Here is a 20,104-nt window from a genome sequence, read left to right as displayed (position 1 = left end):
GTGTGGTGGAATGGAAGGCTGCTCTGCTGCTCTGTCCACTGTCTAGCTCTGGATTTGCTTGTCTGGTGGGTGTACACAGAATAAAGCGCTGAGCAGATGGCTTCTTTTGCATTTGGTTTGGCAAAGGGGTGCAAGAAACAGGAATTATTTCTTCTCATTCCTCCTGCCTTAGCAGGAATATTACAAGGAAGATTTTTCATTTGCCTTTACCTCTTAAAACGAATCAACTTGCCCTAGAGGAAATGGCTGCCTAGGGACGTGTCGGAGGCCAGTGTTACCATGGTGGTAGCTAGTCTTAATTCTGGCTTAATTCTGGGCGGAAGGAGGGGCAGTTGCAGTTAAGCTCCTGAGCAGCAAATCTCTGCAAGGTGAGTGTCAGCCCTCTGCCAGGGACTGTCACCTCCTCCTGGAAGCACAAATGCTGCTGGGCAGGGGCTGAGCCTTCCGAAGGTAGATAAGCGATGCACTGCATAAAATTGCGTGGCCCTCCATTTTTAGCAGCTCATTTACTGTCTCGGGTGCTTTGTCAGTCTCTCCCTAGCAGGCAGGGTTGGAGCTGTTGTCTGGACCCCAACTGCTTTAGACCCTGATCTGGAGCAAGGACTTAAGCTGGAGGATTTAAGCTCCCAGGATCAAGGTATGTTGGACACAGTTTCCTGGAGCTGCTTATCTCCAGCAGTTGGGCTGCATAAAAATTAAATGTTTACTGGACTAGAGGGCAATGACTGAAAGTTGCTTTGCGAAGAGAAAAAGGTTGAACAACCTGCTTCTGGATAGGAGCTGGGACTGTGAGCAGCTTGTTAGCCCTGGGACAGCAGCAATACCTGGCTTACCCCACAAACGGCCCTGCGGGAGCTTTAGGTAACTCTGGAGTTAAATGGGAGCTGCCTGATACTGGAGCTAACTGGAGGCAGCCCTCCTGTGGCGTTGGGTTTCTGCTGGGGAGAAGTGTTGCCTGCAGGCCTGTCAGGCTTACAAATGAATCTTGGGTTGATCCCATCCTGTCCTCGATTGCTGTGCTTGGGTGCTTTGAATGGCTGTCCTGTGTGCCGCTGCCCGAGTATTTATGTATGGGCCAGCGATCGCCTTGATAATCTGGAAATGTAGAGAGGCTACTGAAACACCGTGTTTGGGGCGGAGGATGCTTCTTTTCCCATGTAAAACAGAGATATTTTGAACTGGGTTTAAAGTAGGACTATTTCAGTGAGTTAGCTTTTTCTTCCAAAAAGCCGTAAATTTCCTGAGCGAGATAAGGCTGCCTGAAAATTCACCTAGAGCAAAGCGCTCTTGTTATTTAACAAGAGCGAGCCCTATCCGACCTGAGATCAAATTGCTGTGGGAATGAGCAAATTCATACAACCTGGGAGGTGGGGTGGAGGAAGAGTATGTGCTCTCAGACCAACAATTGCTGGGAATGTCCGAGATAAAAGTTCACCGTGTTTTGAAATAATATTTCAACTGGTTTACAATCTGGCTTGAAATTCTTGGAAAAATGATATGGCATGCAGGCGATGAGGCAAGCCAGGAATCACAGAATTTAAAACATGGTTGCTCTTGTACAGAAAACAGGGAGGGCGAGTGTGGCAAACAAGTTATGCAGCCTTTGGACCGCCTGGAGGGCTTGGTTTCCTCTCTCGTAAAAGCTCCCAAAAAAGCACAGCTCTTCTAAATCCTCATTTTATATCCAGACGCTGTGCCTGCAGATGGCACCACAGCAAGGCCCCTCTGGACAGATGGAAAAGCTAGCTCAGTGGCCAGCCTGTCCAAGAACTGCAACCCTGTCCTAAAACCTTCCTTTTTTTTTTTTGTCATTTTCAAAAATTGACATATACAACTGTGGATGGCATTGGGATAAAGATGGGAGATCTGCTGTTGCAGCTGCTTTTCTCTCTGGAGAAGAGTTTTTCCCTTAAGTAGGGCAGCTCTAGGTTTGCTCTTGAAGCATTTCTAAGGAAAACTGATAGAAATGCGTGGTGAGGGAAGGCAGGCGCTCAGACGGACATAAAGAGGCTCTTGTTCAGCAAAAGCGATCGTGCCACTCTGCCGGGACAAACCGGCTCTAAGAGCAGCTGCAATAAACCAGAATCCGCCCTGCTTTATGAACGCTTTGCAAGGGGAAGGTATAGAAAGACACGGATCCTGGCCAAAGGTTTGATTCTGCCTTTCTCGACCAGCCAGGCACCAGGGCTCGCTGCGCTGGGCCATCGCGAGAGGGACGCACCCGAGATAGATGCGGATTCACTCCTTTGCAGGGCTGTGCCGAGGCGAAGCTCTCCGGCCGACCCAAGGGACAACTTCTCTGATGGGCAGCCAACCGTTTCTAGGGGTGGTAAGCTGCACCTTTTTTCTTTTTTTAAGATGAAGGAAATGTAAGTGATGCTGCAGTATGGTAATTAGCAGTGGTGTTTGTTACAGGAAAATTCCCTTTTATGGCAACTCTGAATGTTTAGAGAAATTATTTAATACTTCATCGGCATTTGCACACACCTGCCACCTATGCATTACTCCACCAAGAAATGGCTAGTTGTCCTCAGACCACCTTCTTCTCAAGATGCCAGCACGAAACTTCAGCATCGAGGAGGATGCCATATAGTAAAACCCTCTTGAGCAGATGTGGAAACTAATTAAGCTCGCTTGAAAAATCACACCAAAATGTAACAAACAAAATGGTGGCTGTATAAGCATTGGACATATAAAACATAACTCTGTCCGCTTCTGAAGTAAATGAGTCTTTGAGCAAAGCAGTTGCCAAGATCTGTGCAAGGAAGAGGAGATACAGGTCTCTGATAGGAAAGACTACGACCCAAGGCATGGATTGGATGGTTGTGCAAGACGAGCATCTTAAACGATAACGTTCCAAAGTCCTTTGTCATAGATGCCATTCACAAAAAGCAGGTTCACGACTGACTTAAACTCAGGGTACGCAAATACCCCCGTGGGCTCCGGCAGTAGTCACAGAAAGCGGGTGTTTCATCAAAACCAAGCTGCCTGCCTTTGGGCAGTTGTACTATATACACACTGCAAAACCAAATAATTTGTTACTTCTCTGAGCTGAATGTAATTTCTTACTACAGGACAGCTAACTTACCTCTGTATTTTATCTTACTATAGAAGCGTCATCTTCTTGTGGGAGTTATTCTCAATTAAATGGTCATAGAAGGAACAGTAGTACTGGGGTATACTTTACTGTGTAAGATTTGAAAAGGCAGCTGTCAAAAAGCTGAAGCTGTAGTCAAACGAAAATAGAAGAAAAACTCATAACTACTAGCCAATTAAACTTAAGAGCCTAAAAAGGGGTAGAGTTTTAGGCAACTCTGTGACAAATAGAAAAAGTAGTATGAAAACCTTTTTCAAATGCATCTTGGAGAAAAGAAAGCTGCCAAAAAGCCATACGATGGTGTGGGAGCCATTAGGGAAGCTAAGGCCGTGGCAGAAAAGTAAAATGGATGTTTTGCCATCAGAGGAGCTTTGGGGTATTCCCAGACAAGAGCTTTTCCTCAGCAGCGATGACACAAAGCCACTTGCGAAACATTTTTCTCCAGCCTGGAATCTCGGTTAGGAGGAGTCTTTGCTCCAGCTACTCCAACTTGTGATGCAAAGCAGGACACAGCACACCGATGTCACACGGGGCTAAAAGCTCTTTAAAGACGGCATCAGCTTCAGCGCCTGGCTGAGAGCTCACACGGAGCTGCTTGTGAGCCCTGCTCCCTAAGTCTTTCCAGCCCTCCTGTTGTCCTGGGGATGGTTAGTCATAGAATTTCTTGCTCTTAGACGTATCTAGGCATAGCGTAAAAATTGGCTATGTATGTATGACAATAGACCTATCTTTTGACCCTATTAAAAAACATATTTTAGTGTCTCTTGGCATTTTTGACTGAGCTATTTTCTCCTTTTGAAAGTCTGTATCATTTCTATGTATCAAAAAAAGGTACCAGTTTTGTCTGTCAATTCTCTATTCCTCCATAACTCTGTGCAGATTTTTTTCCATTCCTTTGCGATTTCTACCCTCCTCCCCTCTCTGCTGGTTTCTCATTGGTTTTCATCTGTGGCCTGTCAGACTAATCACTGACGTCATTTGTTCACCCATCCACCCAGTCTTTTTTAAATGTCTCCCCCAATGCGTTTAAAAACTGACATCAGCAACCCATGGCTTTCAGCAGCCAACGCTTTTTCATCACCACAGAGGTTGAAGTGCTTTGCAAAACACCGTTTGCAGGAACGCAGCCACAGTGCTGTCTTTTTTTTTTTTTTTTTTTTTAACAGCATCACTTATTCCATCTCCCCAAGCAGCCTCAGGCTTTGTGCAGTGGCTTGTTCTGTGCACCTTCCTGTATTAGTGTGCTCTAGGTCATCTGTGCCTGGAAATGTAGAAGTGTTTATTCTGAGAAGATCCTGTCAAGGATCCTCCTTAATTGCTAATGGCCTCCAAAGTGCTTCATCATTCCCCTCTGACCACATTCTGCTCTTTCCAAATAGAGAACAGACATATCTGGTGAGTACTTCTCTTTTTTTGCACCCCCCCCCCCCTTTTTTTTTTTTTCTTCTCCACAATTTATTTCAGCTAAGAAAAAAGGTTTGTATTACTGCCAGGATTGATTTTTCTTTAAATATAACCAGAACAACTTGTTAGTGTCCTTAGACATCCAGCTATTGTTATTTATATGAGTAGCTGAAGACCTTTTTTATACAGCTGAATTATTTTGTTGTCCCTCTATTCCTTTTCCCCACCCACAGTTGCTGTGGTTGTTACAAGGTTTATTTTCATTAATTAAGGTCAGGCTTTATTATTATTTTTATTAGTTATTCTTATTTCTAAGTACTATAGTCACATGGCCACTTATTCAAGGAAGTAGTTTACTGAAAGCTATCTTCTCATGCGTACTGAATCACAGCTTTTTGAATAACTGGAAAAACTCTTCTTTCCAAAGATCTCCCACTTAATCAGACTTTTTTAATACTTCCCCTAAACGATTTCACTGTAAGAAAAGGCTACGTAACACCATGCAGTTCTCTGTTATGGCATTTTTGTCCTGGGTGTTGTCTTGATTTGTTTCTCAGTTGATCCCTTGTCTTTAGGCAACCACCACTCCTAACCCAGTCTTCATCTGTCATAAGGACATCTAAAATCATTGCCTTACTTGGGCATGCCACCATCTGTAAGTTGATGAGAAACTCTCCACAGCACAGCATATTCTTTGGTATCCCCAGCCAAAGTCTCCCATGACAACGTAATTTTGTTTTTCACATAAGGCAGAGAGGTACTTGCAGAATAAATCACCATGTTTTGTTTGGGGATTCAGGAGCATACAAAAGACCCTTCAATGCCTTGATCAAATTGTGTGTTAGAGCATGTTGTCTGGCTGTTAGCTCTAGAGTGAACATGATTTTTACCACACTTGCGCCCCCAATTCACAATTGCTCTTGCCTATTCCACCTTTACCCAACGGGTTAGACTGGTGAGCTAGCAGTTCTACGATGCAGCTGTGAACATGAAAAATATCAATTAACCATATTTCTTCCTACCCTGAGAGCTGTTATTTCCTCTTGCACCTTGCCCACATGCAGTCTGCTATCGAAGCTGAAAATGCTCCTTCTTCCCGTCTGTTGTGATGCTGGTTCAGTTTGATCAGGATGCCTGTTGGTGGCTGCTGGAGCTCCTTTTCCATAGCGTTACCTTGGTACCTTCCCAGCTCTTACAGCTGTTCTCCAAGCTACGAAATCTATACCCCCCCCTCTGCCAGAAGACCTAGAGCATCCTCTCCTTGTTCCCATCCCAAGAGAAAGTAGCCCAAGCATTTCGAAAATTCACAGCTAAAACACCTCTCGCAATCTCATACCTCCGCTGGAAGATTTTCAGTGGTGACTGGGCTTCCCTAAAGCTGGCTGTAGCCCATCCAGGTCTCCATGCTGTCTCACTATTGCTCCCAGCATTAATCACCAAGGGTAGGAGCTTGCCAGATGTTTTCAGGAGCCTGTCCATGCACCATCCACGTGCACCTCCAAGGAGACAGCACTCCCCTGTTCTGCATTAATTCTGACCTCTCCTCTTGAAAGGAGGTTTCTCACTAGTAACCAGAGTATTATTTGACATACTTGATCAGCAGGTATGGACACTCTGGGACACAGGTACCTGAGATAGCAACAACCATAACCATACAAAGAGTATAGCCTTTTCGAGAACAAGCAAAGCTTTTGTAGCAGAGGTACAAGGCTTAGGAAAGCCAATCTCCCAGCTCACATTTACAAACAAGACCGACTTTTTCTGCAGCTTTGATCTCTCCTACCTCTCGGCTAAGAAACCAGATAAACAGAATAATAGACAGGTTACCAGAGAATCAGAAGTTGCTCCAGTGAAGGCTGTCAGCATCACATTTAGGTCCATCTAAGGCATCCCGAGACAGGGAAAAGCTAACATACACAAAGCCAAGTCGTGTGGGACAGGTGACAAAGCGCCTTCAGCAGAAAGGTGCTGGGTGGAATACACAGGACCTTAACTGAACGGACGGACAAGTCGGACTCTTTCAGTTTTGAGATATGACGTAAAACAGATGGGATCCAGAAATGAGTGAAGGGAGGGAGCAGGCTTGCTTAACACAGGGAAGAGGAACTGGGCTACTTAGTGCTTAGGTTGACTGAACCCTCTCTAGAGCCAGCAAGAACATCCCACATCCGCGTGCAAGGAGGGCGATGCTCCCCATCCTCTCTGCGGGAAAAATCTGGTAGACTTCATCAACAAACTCAGTGAGCCTGGTTTCAGAGCTACCTTGCCAGGCAGGGTCTCTGAGGATGAGAGCTCCCCTTTCAGACAAGTCCTAGGGAATTTCACTAGGGAAGGGGCTGGGGAGGCCACTCTCTGCATGCTACAGCGTCAGAAATGCGTTCAGCGGGGAGCCAGGGCTCACTTCTGCAAAATGCCTGGCACCGTCTGTTGAAGTCCCTTGCCAAGAGGCTGATCTCAGCCCAGGGAGCGTGGAGCACAGCAGCCACGGCAGAGAACTGCATCTCTCACCCCGCTCAAAGGCTGATCGTGTCCCTCAGCGCCCCATGGAAGCGGGATGCTCACAAGTGGGTCCGTCCCAGCCCAGGGAGAGCTCTTGCCGCAAGGGAAGGGTTTTGTGCCATTCCCACTGCTGATATGAAAGTTGTGCCTGTCCTCACCTAGACACAACAGTCCAAACATTGGAGAGGGAGAAGCCAGAGCAATCGCTCGCACGTTTCCAGACTGCCCGAGTAAGTCTCTGCCAACACGGATTTCTGTAAGGTGAGGAAGCTGAACCAGCCTGCCTAAATATTCAATGGGAGGACCTCACTGCCAACCCAGAGAGACATGATCCTAAAAGGATGGTCTTGGACAAATGTTCATGGAGGTCACCAGACAGCGGCCACAGTCCTGAGATGGATGCGGACAGAGGGACTGCCCGGATGCATCCTGCCATGGAACCCCATTCAGTCGGACGCATCTGTGCTCCGACTGTACTTGGGCAATAAACATTCACATTAATGCACGGACACTGAGACAGGACCTTGTCCCCTGCATGCCAAAGTCTCCTCTAGTGCACTAAGGACCGTACTAGTCTCAGCTGCAACAGGCTCATGGACGAGCACGGTCAGCTGGAAAGAGTAACTAACCTGCTCCTCCAAAGATCATTTCATCAGTTCTTCATCTTGGTCGAGAGTAGGAAAAAGCCCACTCCGGCCATGGCCAAGCTGCCCCTGCAACCAAGTCTTTCAGAAAATTTAGGCCAAACTAAGATTTTTGAATGGGCTGGGGTCTAAGGGTAAAGGGGGTACGATTATTCCCCGTGAGATGCATACAGACCAGCAAGTGTTCAGAAGGATCAAGCAGCCAAGACCTGGGTCTTCACTAGACACTTTCTTCTGACACTGCTTCCTGAGCAGGCACTGCCGAGAGGTGTCCTGGAAAAGGGATGAGGTTAGGGACACGAGAAGCGACACAGCGCTGAGCAGTTCCTAGGTACCACAGTTCCCAGCAAGGCTCATGGCGGAGACAAGCAGGCTAGATATTCCTCAAAGGAGCCCACAGAGAAGAGTTAAACAGATGGGAGGTCCATATCTCCTCATATCCAGCATCAAAGATGTAGGGTCACCACTGATGGACAGGTAGATGCGGGGGAGATGGTCCGGCTAACACTGGAGCTGGGGCTGTGCTTCCCATGCTGAGAAATTGCCGAGGCCAAGGATCAGCGTTGCCTGTCCTGCCAGTGAGATCTCAGGGGCTGTCAAACTGGTAGGAGAACGGAGCCTATTGCTGGTGACACGACTCACCAGAGAAGAGCATCTTGCACACGCGGGCAGGGGAGATCTCAGTTTCACTGCAAACGAGGTCCCGAGAAGCAGCGCGGGACTGGGGTCCCCACGTGTCCTGGCACACCAATGTCTGGCAGCACCAGCTGCTCCTGTGGGCAACGACTGCTCGAGGCAGAGATGTCGGTCCTTGCGTGCTTCATGCTTGAAATCTCTCGGGCTACGTGCTCTACAGTCCTGTGGGTTTCTTAAGCAGTACTGAGAAGCCGAGGTACACATGTCATGGGTTATGCACAGGGGGAGCCAGACTTAGCCGGCCGCTCACAGAGATCTCCGCAGCAGAGAAAGAGCAGAAAACTCTGCAAAGAGACATACGGGAAAGGGGATTTGCATGAACCAGAAGAGCCCGTGGGCAGGACAGAAAGCGATCCCTGATCTGCCGCGCGTAAGGCATCTATCACTTGAAAGAAAAAGCCCAGGGCCTCGCCTCCCCGCCGGCTCTAACCGGCCAGCTTAGCCCACGCTGAAACACCAACAACGTGCCTTACCGTGTCTCGCAGGGGCAGGCAGAGGACCTCGCCCTGCCCAAACGCCGGGTGACGCATCGATGCTCGCAGCCCAAGCCCACAGCGGCGTTAGATACGGAGATAAACCGTTGCATCACTCGGCCCCCATTTTATCTGCCTTACCTAATCACTGGGGAAGCTCGTGCAATGGCCACCCAGGCAAATGCTACAAGAGACGGGGGGGGACGGGGAACCCCCCCACCGTGGTTAGGTTGAGGTTGGACACGGGGCTGAGTGCAGGCAAGAAAATGCTCTGGGATGCCTTGGCGTGGCAGAGGAGACCAGGCGTGGGGAGAGGAAGGTCCACAAGTCACGTTCGGCTTCGTTTCCAACCCCTTGGCCTCGGCACTGAGGATGCTCCGGGTTAAGAACAAGGCACCGGTGCTACGCGCGGCCCGTCGAGGGCCAGCGGCTCCCAGAACAGCGACCTTGCCGCCGTCCCGTCCCTGGCACACCCAAGGGACGGCAGCATCCCATGGGAGACCCCCACTGACGTGAGCTCGGGGGTCCGACGGAGGACAGTCCCCCCGACTTCAATCCGCGCGGCAGCACAGGGAGAGCCCGTACCCATCGACGCCGTAGAAAAGGAAACCGTCCCGTTTAATGAGCCCTCGCCCCCGTAACACAGACGCGAGCGCACCGACAACGTGCGGCAAAGCAAAGTGCACGGTGAGCGGGACTTGGCCCCCGCCCCAGACGAGGCAGAGGGGTTTTTTTTTGGGGGGGACACACGACTTGGGGTGCCCGGCGCAGGGACCGGCCGGAGCAACCCGGCCAGCAGCAAGGATAGAGAACGGCCCGGGCTCGGTCCAGTTGGCACCAGCGTGAGGTCCAGTTTGCAGGGAGGTACGGCTCTCGTTCGGCTCCGCGTGGTGCGGGGAGGGCAGGGGGCAGGTCAAGCGTACCTGGACGGAGGGAGAGGAGAGGGGTCTGGGGGGGGGAGAGGGGGCCTGGGGTCAGGTCCCGGGGAACTCCGCCGTGGCGGGTTTGGAGCCTCCCTGCCCAAACCGCGGTTTAACCAAAGCAGGGGAAGGGAATAGAGAAGGGGCTGGAGGCTGAGCGGCCCAGGCGCGGGCGCTCAGGTCTATCTAGCTATTCCCATTTGCGAGATATCCGGTGGCGGGAGGGTGCGGGATCTGCCAAGCACCCCAAAAACGGGAGTGAGCCTGGGTGACAGACTTTTACCAGCGGCTCCACGTCCCTGACAGTCTCTCCCAGGCGTGCCAGGAAGGGGGTCCGAGGGAGCAGGGCCTCCCCTCATTATCTGATGGAAGCGTCGCTGGGTGGGTCGCGGTCGGACTCCTCGCTCTCCTCGTTCGGGGCCGACTCGCTGTTGGAGGCCGGGGTGAAGGCAGGAGACTTTCTGCGGAGAAGAGCGAAGGGCAGCGGTCACAGCACTGCCCAGGGGGAGGGAAAGGACCCAGTTCGGCGTGGGCAGGGGGCACGGAGCGAGGGGGAGAGAAGCTGAAGTGGGTACGCTCCCCTGGGGCATCCACGGGAATCCTTGGGTGCCGGGGAGGGCGTCCCCGAGGACACCAGCCGAGAGGTCCAGAGCACGAAGCAAGGGCTGGGGGAGATGCTGGAGGACCCTGCCAAGACATGCGAGGCTAGGGGTCAGTGAAAGCCCACCACGGAGGTCCCCAGCCTGCAGCCACCCCGGCTCCACACGCCCGTGGGGACCCAGGCGATGCCCCAGCGCAAGGGCAGCTCCTCTCTCCATCGGGGGTGTCCGGCTTCACCAGTCAAAACCGACTCCTGCAGAGGTGGGACCACGACCCGCGTGCAGGCTGGCCACCAGGCATCCAACAGCCCCTGGGAACTGCCCTGTCTCCGTGCCGCACCGGGGCAGGGCAGGAATACCACCCCGTGCTCCAGCTCCCGCTCACCACCACCCTCGGCTGCGGTCCTTGCGGAGAAGCACGGGTATCCCGGCTCTCCCGCTGAAGCTCACCTGTCCCCAGACTGGGTGATGAGTCGCCGGCAAGTCTCCATCTGCACGTCCAAGCCTCGCTTCATGCTGCACATCTCCATGTACTCGTGCAGGTGCCGGTTCATGTCGTTCTTGGCCGTGGCCAGCTCCAGCTGCGCGAGGGAAACGGTGCGGAGATGAGCCCGGGGCACGGCGCGGAGCAGGGCAAGGGGGGCACAGCCAGACCTGCGGCTGCTGCCCCCCCCCCCCTCCCCCCCCGTTACCAACGACCTGCTCCAGCACGGTGTGTCCCTCCCCCAGGGACCCGCTCCCCCATTTCGCCCCCTTCTGTGCCATGTCCTCCCCACTCCTCCTCCTCCTACCTCTATTTGGTCGATGGTTTCCTGGTACTCCTTCTCACGGCTCTTGAACAGCGACTCTGTGTCCTTGATCACCTTCTCCAGGCTGTCGTCCTGCTGTTGGGGAGAGCAGGAGGCACGTTTAGAGGCAGGGAGGCATCCAGCATGAGGAACCGAAGGCAAGAGAGAGAGACATCAGAGAAAGAACTGGCAGCACCGCGAAAAGAGGAAGAAACGTAAGCGGTGTGGTATAAATAAGGCACGAGTCAGTCCTGCCAACACGGGGTAGAGACACCCAGGACTCGCCACGCTGGGCAGTGAGCACATCGGCCCAGAACAAGCCCAGCAACGCACAAAAGCTTTGGAGAGCACAGACCGCCCCCCAGCACGACACGTCCCCAGGGGACTGCCGAGGGCTGAAAATACGGGACGGCGAGGGCTTCGGCCAGACATCGAGGCTGCTGCTTGGGCAGTGCTGCTGCACGGCAGGCAGGTAGGCTGGAGAGCCCCAGCAAGGGACCACCAGAGACCAGACCAGACCAGAGAAGGTCTTCTCCCAGCCAGAGAAGGTCTTCTCTTCTGGGAGGGCTGTGGCTTTCCCCACGCATGTGGACCATGCCCTCAGCATATCTTTCAGGCTACAGGTCCCCGGTCTGTGTAACAGGGAGACCTTCACAAGGATGCGGTAATGTATTCACGTGGAGAAGATGGGAAGGATCTGTACAGGCTTGCAAGGGATGGAGGGGCTGAAGTCTGGTCTTTGAGGGAGCGTCTTCCCAGGCTCAGACAGGACCAAGTGTCCCAACCCAGGGCTGGACCCCCGAAGACCACCGTTACCTCCCCCTGCGCCTCTGCGGCTGCAATGGCGTATCCGGAGAAGTCCTCCCAGAGGAGCAGCGTTTCTTCCGTCTCCTCCCACGTGAGGCTGTCGCAGTCATCCTCAAAGTCATATTCCCTCCTGGGGGTAAGGGAACAGCACGTCAGCACCCAGCAGGAAAACTCCAAGAGGCAGGGCAGGCAGGGGCCACGTCGGTGCCGAAAGCCTCGTCCCCGCTCACAAGCAGGGCTGCAGCTCTCGGGGGTCTGGCCAGGGTGAGCTCAAGCATGCCCAGACCCAAGAGGCGATGGGGAAAGGGCTGGCTTTATGGTCAGGAGCCCCGGCAAATCCAGGCAAGGACCCCCAAAAGGTGGGAAGAGGGGCAAGAGGAGTGGAGCCGGACCAGCTCCCACCCACGGCACGGGTGGGCTCAGGTCTCCCAGGGGGGTCCGACCACCACGCCGCAGAGCACGGGGCGTACGTACCCCGTGGCAGCGCCTCCCTTCTCGCCCACCCCTGCCCTCCCCATCCCGGGCACCGGCGGGGAGCCCGGCGCCGAAGCTTCGCTCGACTCCGTCAGCAGAGAGTGCGGAGCAGCCGCACTCACAGCTGGTTCAGCATCCTTTGCATTTCCTCATTGATACTCATGGCCGTGGTCTCGTCCTCCTCTTCCTCTTCAGGTTTTCGGGAGGCATCGCTCTCCGACAGGGAGGTGTCTTCGTCGCTCACCTGCTTGCGCTCCCGCTTCCGCCCCACCGAGGCTGGGACCTTAACGGGAGACAAGTGCAGAGACTACAGAAACGAGGCCGGGTCCGAGGTGGGGAGCAGGTAGTTGGGAGGAAGATGGAGGGGAAAGGAACGGCGGAGGGACAGAAAGGCAGGGAGAGAGAGAGAGAGAGAAAGACAGAAAGAAAGGAAGGAAGAAAAGCGAGAGAGAAAGAGAGAGACGGGCTCATTATGATCAGGTTAAAGATGGTGCAATGGATAAAACATGGCTTTAGCATTTTCTGAAATTAAAACTAAGCAACTAAAGATGGAATCTATGAATCTGATGAGAAAAAACAACGTGGCTTTACTGCAGAAAAACTCAAATTGCCCACCACCCCAGTCCAGAGACAGGAAAACACAGCGACAGAAACAGGAAAAAAGAGACAGAGTCTGAAAAAGGTGAAATATGTCAATATTTACAGTCCGACCTTACTTATAGAAAGTTTAAAATTTGTACACTTTCCCAACCGAATGGAACTAACCAGTTGCTTCTGTAGGGACAAAGAGAGCGAGACAGAAAGGCAGCAACATCCAGAAGGAGAAAAAGAGACAGAGACAGAGAAGAGAGACAGAGAGAAGATGACGGAGAGGGGAAGGGGAAGGAGAGAGATGGAGTTAGAGACAGACACTCGAGCAACTCGTCTCCCTCCTGCAGCTGCTCCCCTACCACTGCGGGGTCCCCGGGCCCAACGCAACAGGTCAGCCAGAGGTTGAGGGGACTCTCGATGGCCAAAGCAACATCTGGAGCTTTCCACCTCCTCTCCGTGCCCTTCCGCCTGGTCCTCCCGAGAGAGACGGAGAACGAGGGACCGCAAGGAGCGAGGGTGAGGGTGACCAAGCGTCTCCCCTAGCAGGGGGCTGGCGTTGTCTCTTCTACCTCCTTCGGGAACTCTCCTCCCCAGAGCCGACGGCTGAGCCTGGAGCAGCAGCAGGCGCTTCTCACCTGAAACATCTTGATCATGTCCTCGCAGTTCCGCTGCTGCGCCACGTCGCACAGCTTGGCAGTGATGTCGATGCGCCGGCAGATGTCCATGTCCACCTTCATGGCCTTCTCCTGGATCTTGGTGTCCAGCTCCGTGATGTTCTGAACCCACGGCGCCGCAGGAGGGGGGAGAGGACAAAGGAGGAAGATTGGGCAAGGCAAACGGCAATCAAAACCCCCACGTTCCCCCCCCCCCCCCCACGCTGCAGGACCCCGTCCGCATCCCCGCTCTGCTCACCGCACCCTGGACCAACCCTGCAACACCCCCTTTGTGCTGGACATGCCCCACCAAGAGATCCACTCTTCTAACACAGCCCCACCGCTCGGGTAGGACGCTGCTGCTGGGTCGGAGAGGGGTGAGGGACTCACGTTGCTCATCAGTCCCTTGAAGACGACGAGCTCTGCCTTGAGCTGCTCCACCTTCATGGCCAGCTCCTCCTGGCAAGCTTCAGCCTCCTGGGCTTCCTGCGCCGGGGAAGACGGAGACGCGCAAATCGGCGTCAGCGCGGGGCAGCCGGGATGCGGGGGAATGGGGTGGGGGGACCCGGACAGCGATGCTCACCTCCTGCAGCTCAGTCACCCGATCCTGAAGCTGGACACGCACCGTGTACTCCTCTTCCCATCTAGGGAGACAAACGCGTCGGTCAGATCCCGCCGGCATCGGTCAGATCCCGCCGGCATCGTCGGCTGCCAAAGAGAGCGGAGGGAGCGGCAGCTGCTCACCCCAAAGCCACCCGAGAGGGGGTGATGACGGCACCGGGGCGGGAAGGAAAACGTGCCCAGGAACGCATCCCCGCTTGTTTCCAGACCGACGGCAGCTGCCAAATGCCCGTCGGCCCCCCACCCCGGCCACAAACCCTGCCCCGCCGCGTCCTCCGCTGTCTCCGCCACGGGCTGGCCCGCTCCGTGACGGGGGGAGCTGGGGACACCAACCGCGGGCTCCGCGCAGCCCACCGGCCTCTCCGTCCACCCCCCCGAGCTCTCGGCCTTGGGTCACGTTAGGTTCGGCTCCGACGCTCAATAACGTGCTTGCAGATATCGCAGGGTTGCTGCCACCTGCATCGCGTTCGTGACCGCGTTGGCGCGCCTGCAGCGTTGCGGTTCAGGCTGTACCGATGCGGAGGGCTGCCCTGCGCCAGGCCACCCTGCCCGGGCAGGGGCACAAATCTCCTCGGCTGTACTGCTGCGTAACAGGTTGGATTAAAGAACGTTGTTTCATCCTACAGTGAAGCAGGATGAATGGTCGTAATTCAACGCCAAGTTGGCCGGCGGGTACTGTATTAGGCTCTGCAGCTTTGCAAAAGGCTGAGCTGCAAGGTGCCCGGCCTTCCTATACAAAGACACATCGCCTAGCAATTATTATATGCTATTTTGCTGCATGAGATCATCATTTTGGGCCACGCTGCGGTGTTGGCCCAGTCCACGGTCTGTTGGGAGGCCACCAGGCTGTACTGCTCTTTGCTAAATGACTATCCCATAGAGCGGACGGGTTGGCACGCGCCGCGGTGCGGCACGGGGCAGGGCTGCTGCATTCTTACTCGGCTTCTGGCTCTTCTGGGAGAGCCACATTTCTCTGAGAAAGCGTGATTTCTCTGGGAAAGCAACCAGAGCTGGGCCCTGCCTGGTGCTGTGGTCTCCGGTTTCTATTTAGTGCTTGCAAGCACCGACACGAGCACTGCGACCCTGCACGAGGACGGGAAAAATCTCTCCTCTCGCTTACTCGCACCAAGTCTGAAAAATAAATGCAAGGGTCTAGGAGACCAGAAAGGGTATGAAAATCCCTCACGCTTGTTATCTCGGGGCGTCGGGACAATCTGACGATGTGGGAGAGTCCTGCCTTGTGAATTTCTAAGCTCTTAAGGCTGGCAACGCTGCTCCTCACTCAAACAAGGACAAAGCCTGCAGTCCTCGCGTTGGTGTTGGCTCCACACCGCAGCTACAGAAGGGGAGTCACGGGGGGTTCCCATCCCTTTGGGGGAAGAGGGAGACAGAGAGAGAGGGAAGGGGAAAGTTAAAAGGTCGAATTGCCCTTATATGGGAACCGTTCAAACAAGGCCTCCCTCCCCAGGGAGAAAAAAACGCTTTCCACCATAAGAAAAAATTTTCAGCATCTTTCTCGGCGTGGCGCTTCCTCTCTTTTTTGGTCCCCGCCTCCTTCCGGGTCTCTATATAGCCCGGACTTACTGGGGAAAGTAAAGCACAGCTGCAAATCCCTGAAAGAATTCATTTCACACCAGCGCTAGGGAAGACGAGCGCCAATCAGAGATAAACGCCGCTTTAAAGGCAGGCGGCAACGGGGATTCGCCCCGCCGGCGGCGAATCTGCACGCCCACCCGTTACGAACCTCTCTCCCGCTCACCTCCTGCCTGGCTCCTTCTTATTCTCCTGCAATGCACCACTCCTAATAATAACCTGCCTGCAGCGCTGCACACGCAGCCCAGCGCGCCCGGCGGCCGCTGCCAGCTCGAAGCAAGGCTGACCCACGGCAACCCCACGGCCACCGGCGCACGCCAAGGGGAGACGGGCATTTTTTTTTTTTTTTTTCCCCGACGCCGCGGCCAAGGCGGCGACCTGCCCAAAGGGCTGAAATACAGAAGGGTCCCAGCAGCAGCAGACGGACCCGGCCACCTCCTTGCCGGCTACGTGCCAGTCGTCCCAAAGCTGGGGAACGTGACAAGATGCAGCGCTGTCCCTACGGCCCTCCCCAGGTGCGTCCCCTCGAGAAGTTCACTTAGCAAAATAAACACACACCCATCTTTAAAAATCCCGTTCACTGCAAAAGGTGCTGGGGTGCCTTACCCGACGGTGCACGGTTAACGCACGCCGGTGCTGCGGGGCACCCTGCGGGCTGCTCGGGGCTTGAGGCTGCACGTTTCCCTCTCTTGCCACGTTCGAACTACGTTTGAGCTTCACTTCATCAACACGTTCATAACGCAGGGAATGCTCTGCAGCCTGGCGCGCCTCCTTGGGGGGCGGTTACAACGACAACAGACCTTCTTGCGGCCTTTCAATATATAAAGGGGGCTTATAAGAAAGACGGAGAGAGACTTTATACCAGTGCCTGTAGTGACAGGATGAGGGGTGACTGTTTTAAACTGGAAGAGGGTAGGTTTAGACGGGACACAGAGAAGAATTTTTTTACGACGAGGGCGGTGAGATACTGGAGCAGGTTGCCCAGAGAAGTTGTGGGTGCCCCATCCCTGGCAGTGTTCAAGGTCAGGTTGGATGGGGCTTGGAGCAACCTGGTCTGGTGGAACCCTACGGCAGAGGGGTCGGACTAGATGATCCTTAAAGGTCCCTTCCAACCCAAACCATCCTGTGACTCTAACACACTGTGCCATCACACTACTCACCCCACACCTCCAGCGTGTCCTCGCAGCATCCAAGATAAAAGCCGCTTGGGAATACAGGCGTAGCAGAGAGCACAAACCTGAGGAGACCCGCAGATCCCCAGCTCTTGCCGGGTCTGTAGGATACTCGCAGGCACGCTCTGCCCCTCTCCTGCCCGTCCCAAGCGCGGCTCCTGTGAGCCTCTCTCCCGCTGCTGCGTCTCTTCTCATCCCTCCCTAATTGCCCCCGCACCCTTCCTAGATCCCAGACTTGAATTTCAGGCCCTGCACATCCAGAGAGAAGCTCCTCCTGCTGCTGCACCGCTCCGAGTGCCGCGGGGTGCACGGCGGCAACGCTGCCCCGAAGAAAGCGGCAAGCTCAAGCACCCGCGCCGTGGGTCAGAGAACCGGGAATTCCCGCGTTCAGACCGTCTCTTCCCTCTGTCCCCAGGCAGGTGGCAAAGGGACGACGCCGGCCGCGCTGTCCCCGTGGCAGATGAGAGCCCGCCACGGCAGGGAGGTCTCTGCTCCCGGGGGATGTCAGCCCTCACTGTGGGGAAGGGTGTGGAAACGGGATCCTCCTGTCCCATTCCCCTGTTTGGGACCTTGCTGCACCCGTCAGAAAATTCCCTGGTGCTGGAAAGGGAAAGCGTCTGCTTTCCCCCAGCTCCTGGTAACACAGTCCAAAAATAGATCCCACCAACAACATTGGCCCGCAGCGGCTCGTGGTGCCCCCCTGCCTGCCCCCGGCATCCCCTCTCCCTCCGTCACTGCCCCCCCCCCCCCCCCGCCCCAGAGCCCGCTTGCCGGAGCGGGACAACCCCGGAAAGCTCTCCTTTCTCCCAAAGTTTCAACAGCACCGACAAACTCAACTCGGTCCCCTCTGGCTGACCCATTTTGAATGGGTGAGGCTCGAGCCCTCCGGGCCAAAAAGGTGGTTCCATCTCCCCGCTGTCTGACCTGAAAACGCAAGGCGAGCTGCCCACCCCTGGAGAAGGAGCCCGGCCCCTGGCTTGATAATAAAAGGCCTCAGGTGGGAAAGAAGGGATGCCACCTCTTCCTTTCCCTGTTGGCCAAAGCCTTATAAAGCCAAAAACGTAAGGCGTCATCTCGGATCCCCAGCCTCGATCTTGGCAGCAGAGCCCGCGGCTGTGAAGCGCGGGTCGGCGGCACGGCTCCCGTGGGCAGAGCACACCGTTTCGCTCCTCTGGGTACGTAACCAGTTACTTTCCAATTGCTTCTAAAGCATCCGAAAGTGACTTTTCTCCCAGCAAACAAACGCGTCAGTTGCCAGCGATGGTCTCGGCCGGCCCCGCGCCCTGACCCAGCGACGCCAGCCGCCTGCCTGACCTCATCCTACGTGCGGATCTGGGAGCAGCCTCGGAAACCGGCCCGAAACAAAAGCGCCGCCGGCGCGACGCGAGAGCGGCGGCCGCCCCGCACGGGAAAGAAGAACCGGCCAAGAGATTAGCTTCGCATTCTGCTTCGCCCTTCTCCGAGGCGCATGCCAGGCCGCAGCTATTTTGGGTCGGGAGGAAAGCCCCGGAGGAGCGGGGTGCTCCCGCACGGCTCGCTGCCGCTGAGGCGCCGGCTGGGAGAGCCCTGGGGAGGGAAAGGGCCCGGGGGGGGGGGGGGGGGGCCAGCCGCCCTGCCGAGGGGCTTCTCTCTCCGCACCTTCCTACGTATCCCGAGCGGCCTCCTCCTCCTCCCGGCAGCCTGTTCCAACCCAAACACCTTCACCTTCCTCACCTACCTTCTGGCTGCTCCTCCTTCCCTGAGCGTTTCCAGATCCCCTCCCCTTTAAACCGCCAGCTCCCGGAGTCCCGTTATTTTCTCCCCCAGCTTCGCAGAAGCGTTCCTAGCCCCTCGCGCCGGGTTGACGAGACGGAAAAAGGCGCCGCGAGCATCCCGAGGGTGTCCAAACACCGCGAGGCAAGCGAGGAGACCCGGGCGTCGGCGAACGCTTGCGGGGCGGGGGGGTGTCTGCGTTTTTGCCTTCCGACCTCACCTCACGCCGCCCCGGAGCCCGAGCTCCCGGGGAAGTCAGGCCGGGGCTGCCTCTCCCCGCTTGTCCCCTCACCGGGTGAAGCCCTGCGTGATGGATGCGGACCCCCGGGGTGGGGTGGGGGTCCCGCCGTCCCCTTCTCACCTGCGCTTGTACTCGTCGCGCTCCCTCTTCACCTTGGCCAAGACGTTGTAGAGGGCCCGGATCTCCGGGGTGATGGTGTCGATCTGGACGCCCACCCCGTCCGGGTGGACCCAGGAGACCCCCGGTCCTTGCACCAGGGTGGTCTCGGGCCCCGGCCCCAAGCGTCGGGCTTGCGAGAAGGACCAGATGGTGCCGGGCATGAAGCGGGAGGCGGCCGGGAAGGGGGGAGGCGGCTGGCCGGGGGTAGCCGGGCGGCAAGCGGGAGAACCCAGCGCCCGGGCCGGGCTCAGCCCCAAGCCCAGCCCCAGCCCCAAGCCCAGGCTCCGGATGGGCCCGACGAAACCGGTCTGCACCGCCTGGTCGCGGCGGGGGGGTCCGCGGCCCCGGTTCCCCCCGTCCTCCAGCGCCTGCTGCAGCTGCTTCTCCAGCTGCCGGTTCCGCCGCTCCAGTTCGTGGACCTTGGCCAGGAAGCAGCGGAACCGCAGGTTGAGCGTCTTCAGGACGCTGATGTTGGAGCCCAGGTCGTTGCGGAGGGCCATGGCGGCGGGGGGAGCGGGGAAGGGGCCGGCGGGGGGCGAAGCGGCCAGCTCCCCCCCGAGGGGCTCGGCGGGCCGAGGGGCCGCCGGCGGCGATGCGAGCTCCGGGCCCGGGAGCCCCTGCTGCTCCTGCGGCAGGAGGAAGAGGTTGGGGCCGAACAGCGGGTTCATGGCGGCCGGGACGGGGAACGGAGCGGAGCTGGGGGTGGGCGGGGGGGGGGGGGTGGGGGGGGTCGGCAGCCGGCCCCGGCGGCGGGGGGTGCGGCTTCCGCTGCGGCGGGGATGCGGCGGGGCCGGAGAGCCGCCCCCCCCCGGCCTTAACCCGGCCCCGCCGACCGGAGCGAGCAGAGGAGGGGACAAGGCAGGAACGGGAGGGGACAGGGCGGAATCCTGCCTTTGCTCCTCCGGCCCCGGGGAGGGGGCG

General features: G+C 56.1%; 1 protein-coding gene across 6 annotated transcripts; it reads right to left on the bottom strand.

The window, feature by feature from the left end:
- Positions 1-4,768: 4,768 nt before the first annotated feature.
- Positions 4,769-19,860, bottom strand: IFFO1 (intermediate filament family orphan 1). 6 transcript variants are annotated; one of them, XR_007509059.1, is made up of 10 exons: positions 19,145-19,860; positions 14,229-14,289; positions 14,036-14,131; positions 13,628-13,768; positions 12,524-12,708; positions 11,937-12,057; positions 11,124-11,216; positions 10,783-10,913; positions 10,017-10,194; positions 4,769-8,624 (listed from the first exon to the last, which is right to left on the bottom strand). XR_007509059.1 is itself a non-coding variant. In XM_049824614.1 (9 exons), the coding sequence occupies exons 1-9, from the start codon at positions 19,849-19,851 to the stop codon at positions 10,092-10,094; spliced, it is 1,638 nt and encodes a 545-aa protein (XP_049680571.1). In that variant the 5' UTR covers positions 19,852-19,860; the 3' UTR covers positions 9,406-10,091. The 6 variants fall into 6 exon arrangements, 4 of the variants coding, with proteins under 4 accessions (XP_049680571.1, XP_049680572.1, XP_049680573.1 ...); XR_007509058.1 differs by lacking the exon at positions 4,769-8,624 and adding an exon at positions 9,406-9,736; XM_049824614.1 differs by lacking the exon at positions 4,769-8,624 and having other exon boundaries at positions 9,406-10,194.
- Positions 19,861-20,104: the final 244 nt, after the last annotated feature.

Source organism: Accipiter gentilis, chromosome 21, assembly GCF_929443795.1.
Source record: "Accipiter gentilis chromosome 21, bAccGen1.1, whole genome shotgun sequence".
Classification (NCBI taxonomy): Eukaryota; Metazoa; Chordata; class Aves; order Accipitriformes; family Accipitridae; genus Astur; species Astur gentilis.
This window is presented reverse-complemented; position numbering and strand designations above follow the sequence as displayed.

Coding starts and splice junctions, on each gene's coding strand:
- IFFO1 (XM_049824614.1), bottom strand. CDS start 19,851: ATGAACCCGCTGTTCGGCCCCAACCTCTTCCTCCTGCCGCAGGAGCAG. Junction 14,290..19,144: donor CGCGACGAGTACAAGCGCAG/GTGAGAAGGGGA, acceptor TTGTCTCCCTAG/ATGGGAAGAGGAGTACACGG. Junction 12,709..13,627: donor ACATGATCAAGATGTTTCAG/GTGAGAAGCGCC, acceptor TCGTTTCTGTAG/TCTCTGCACTTGTCTCCCGT.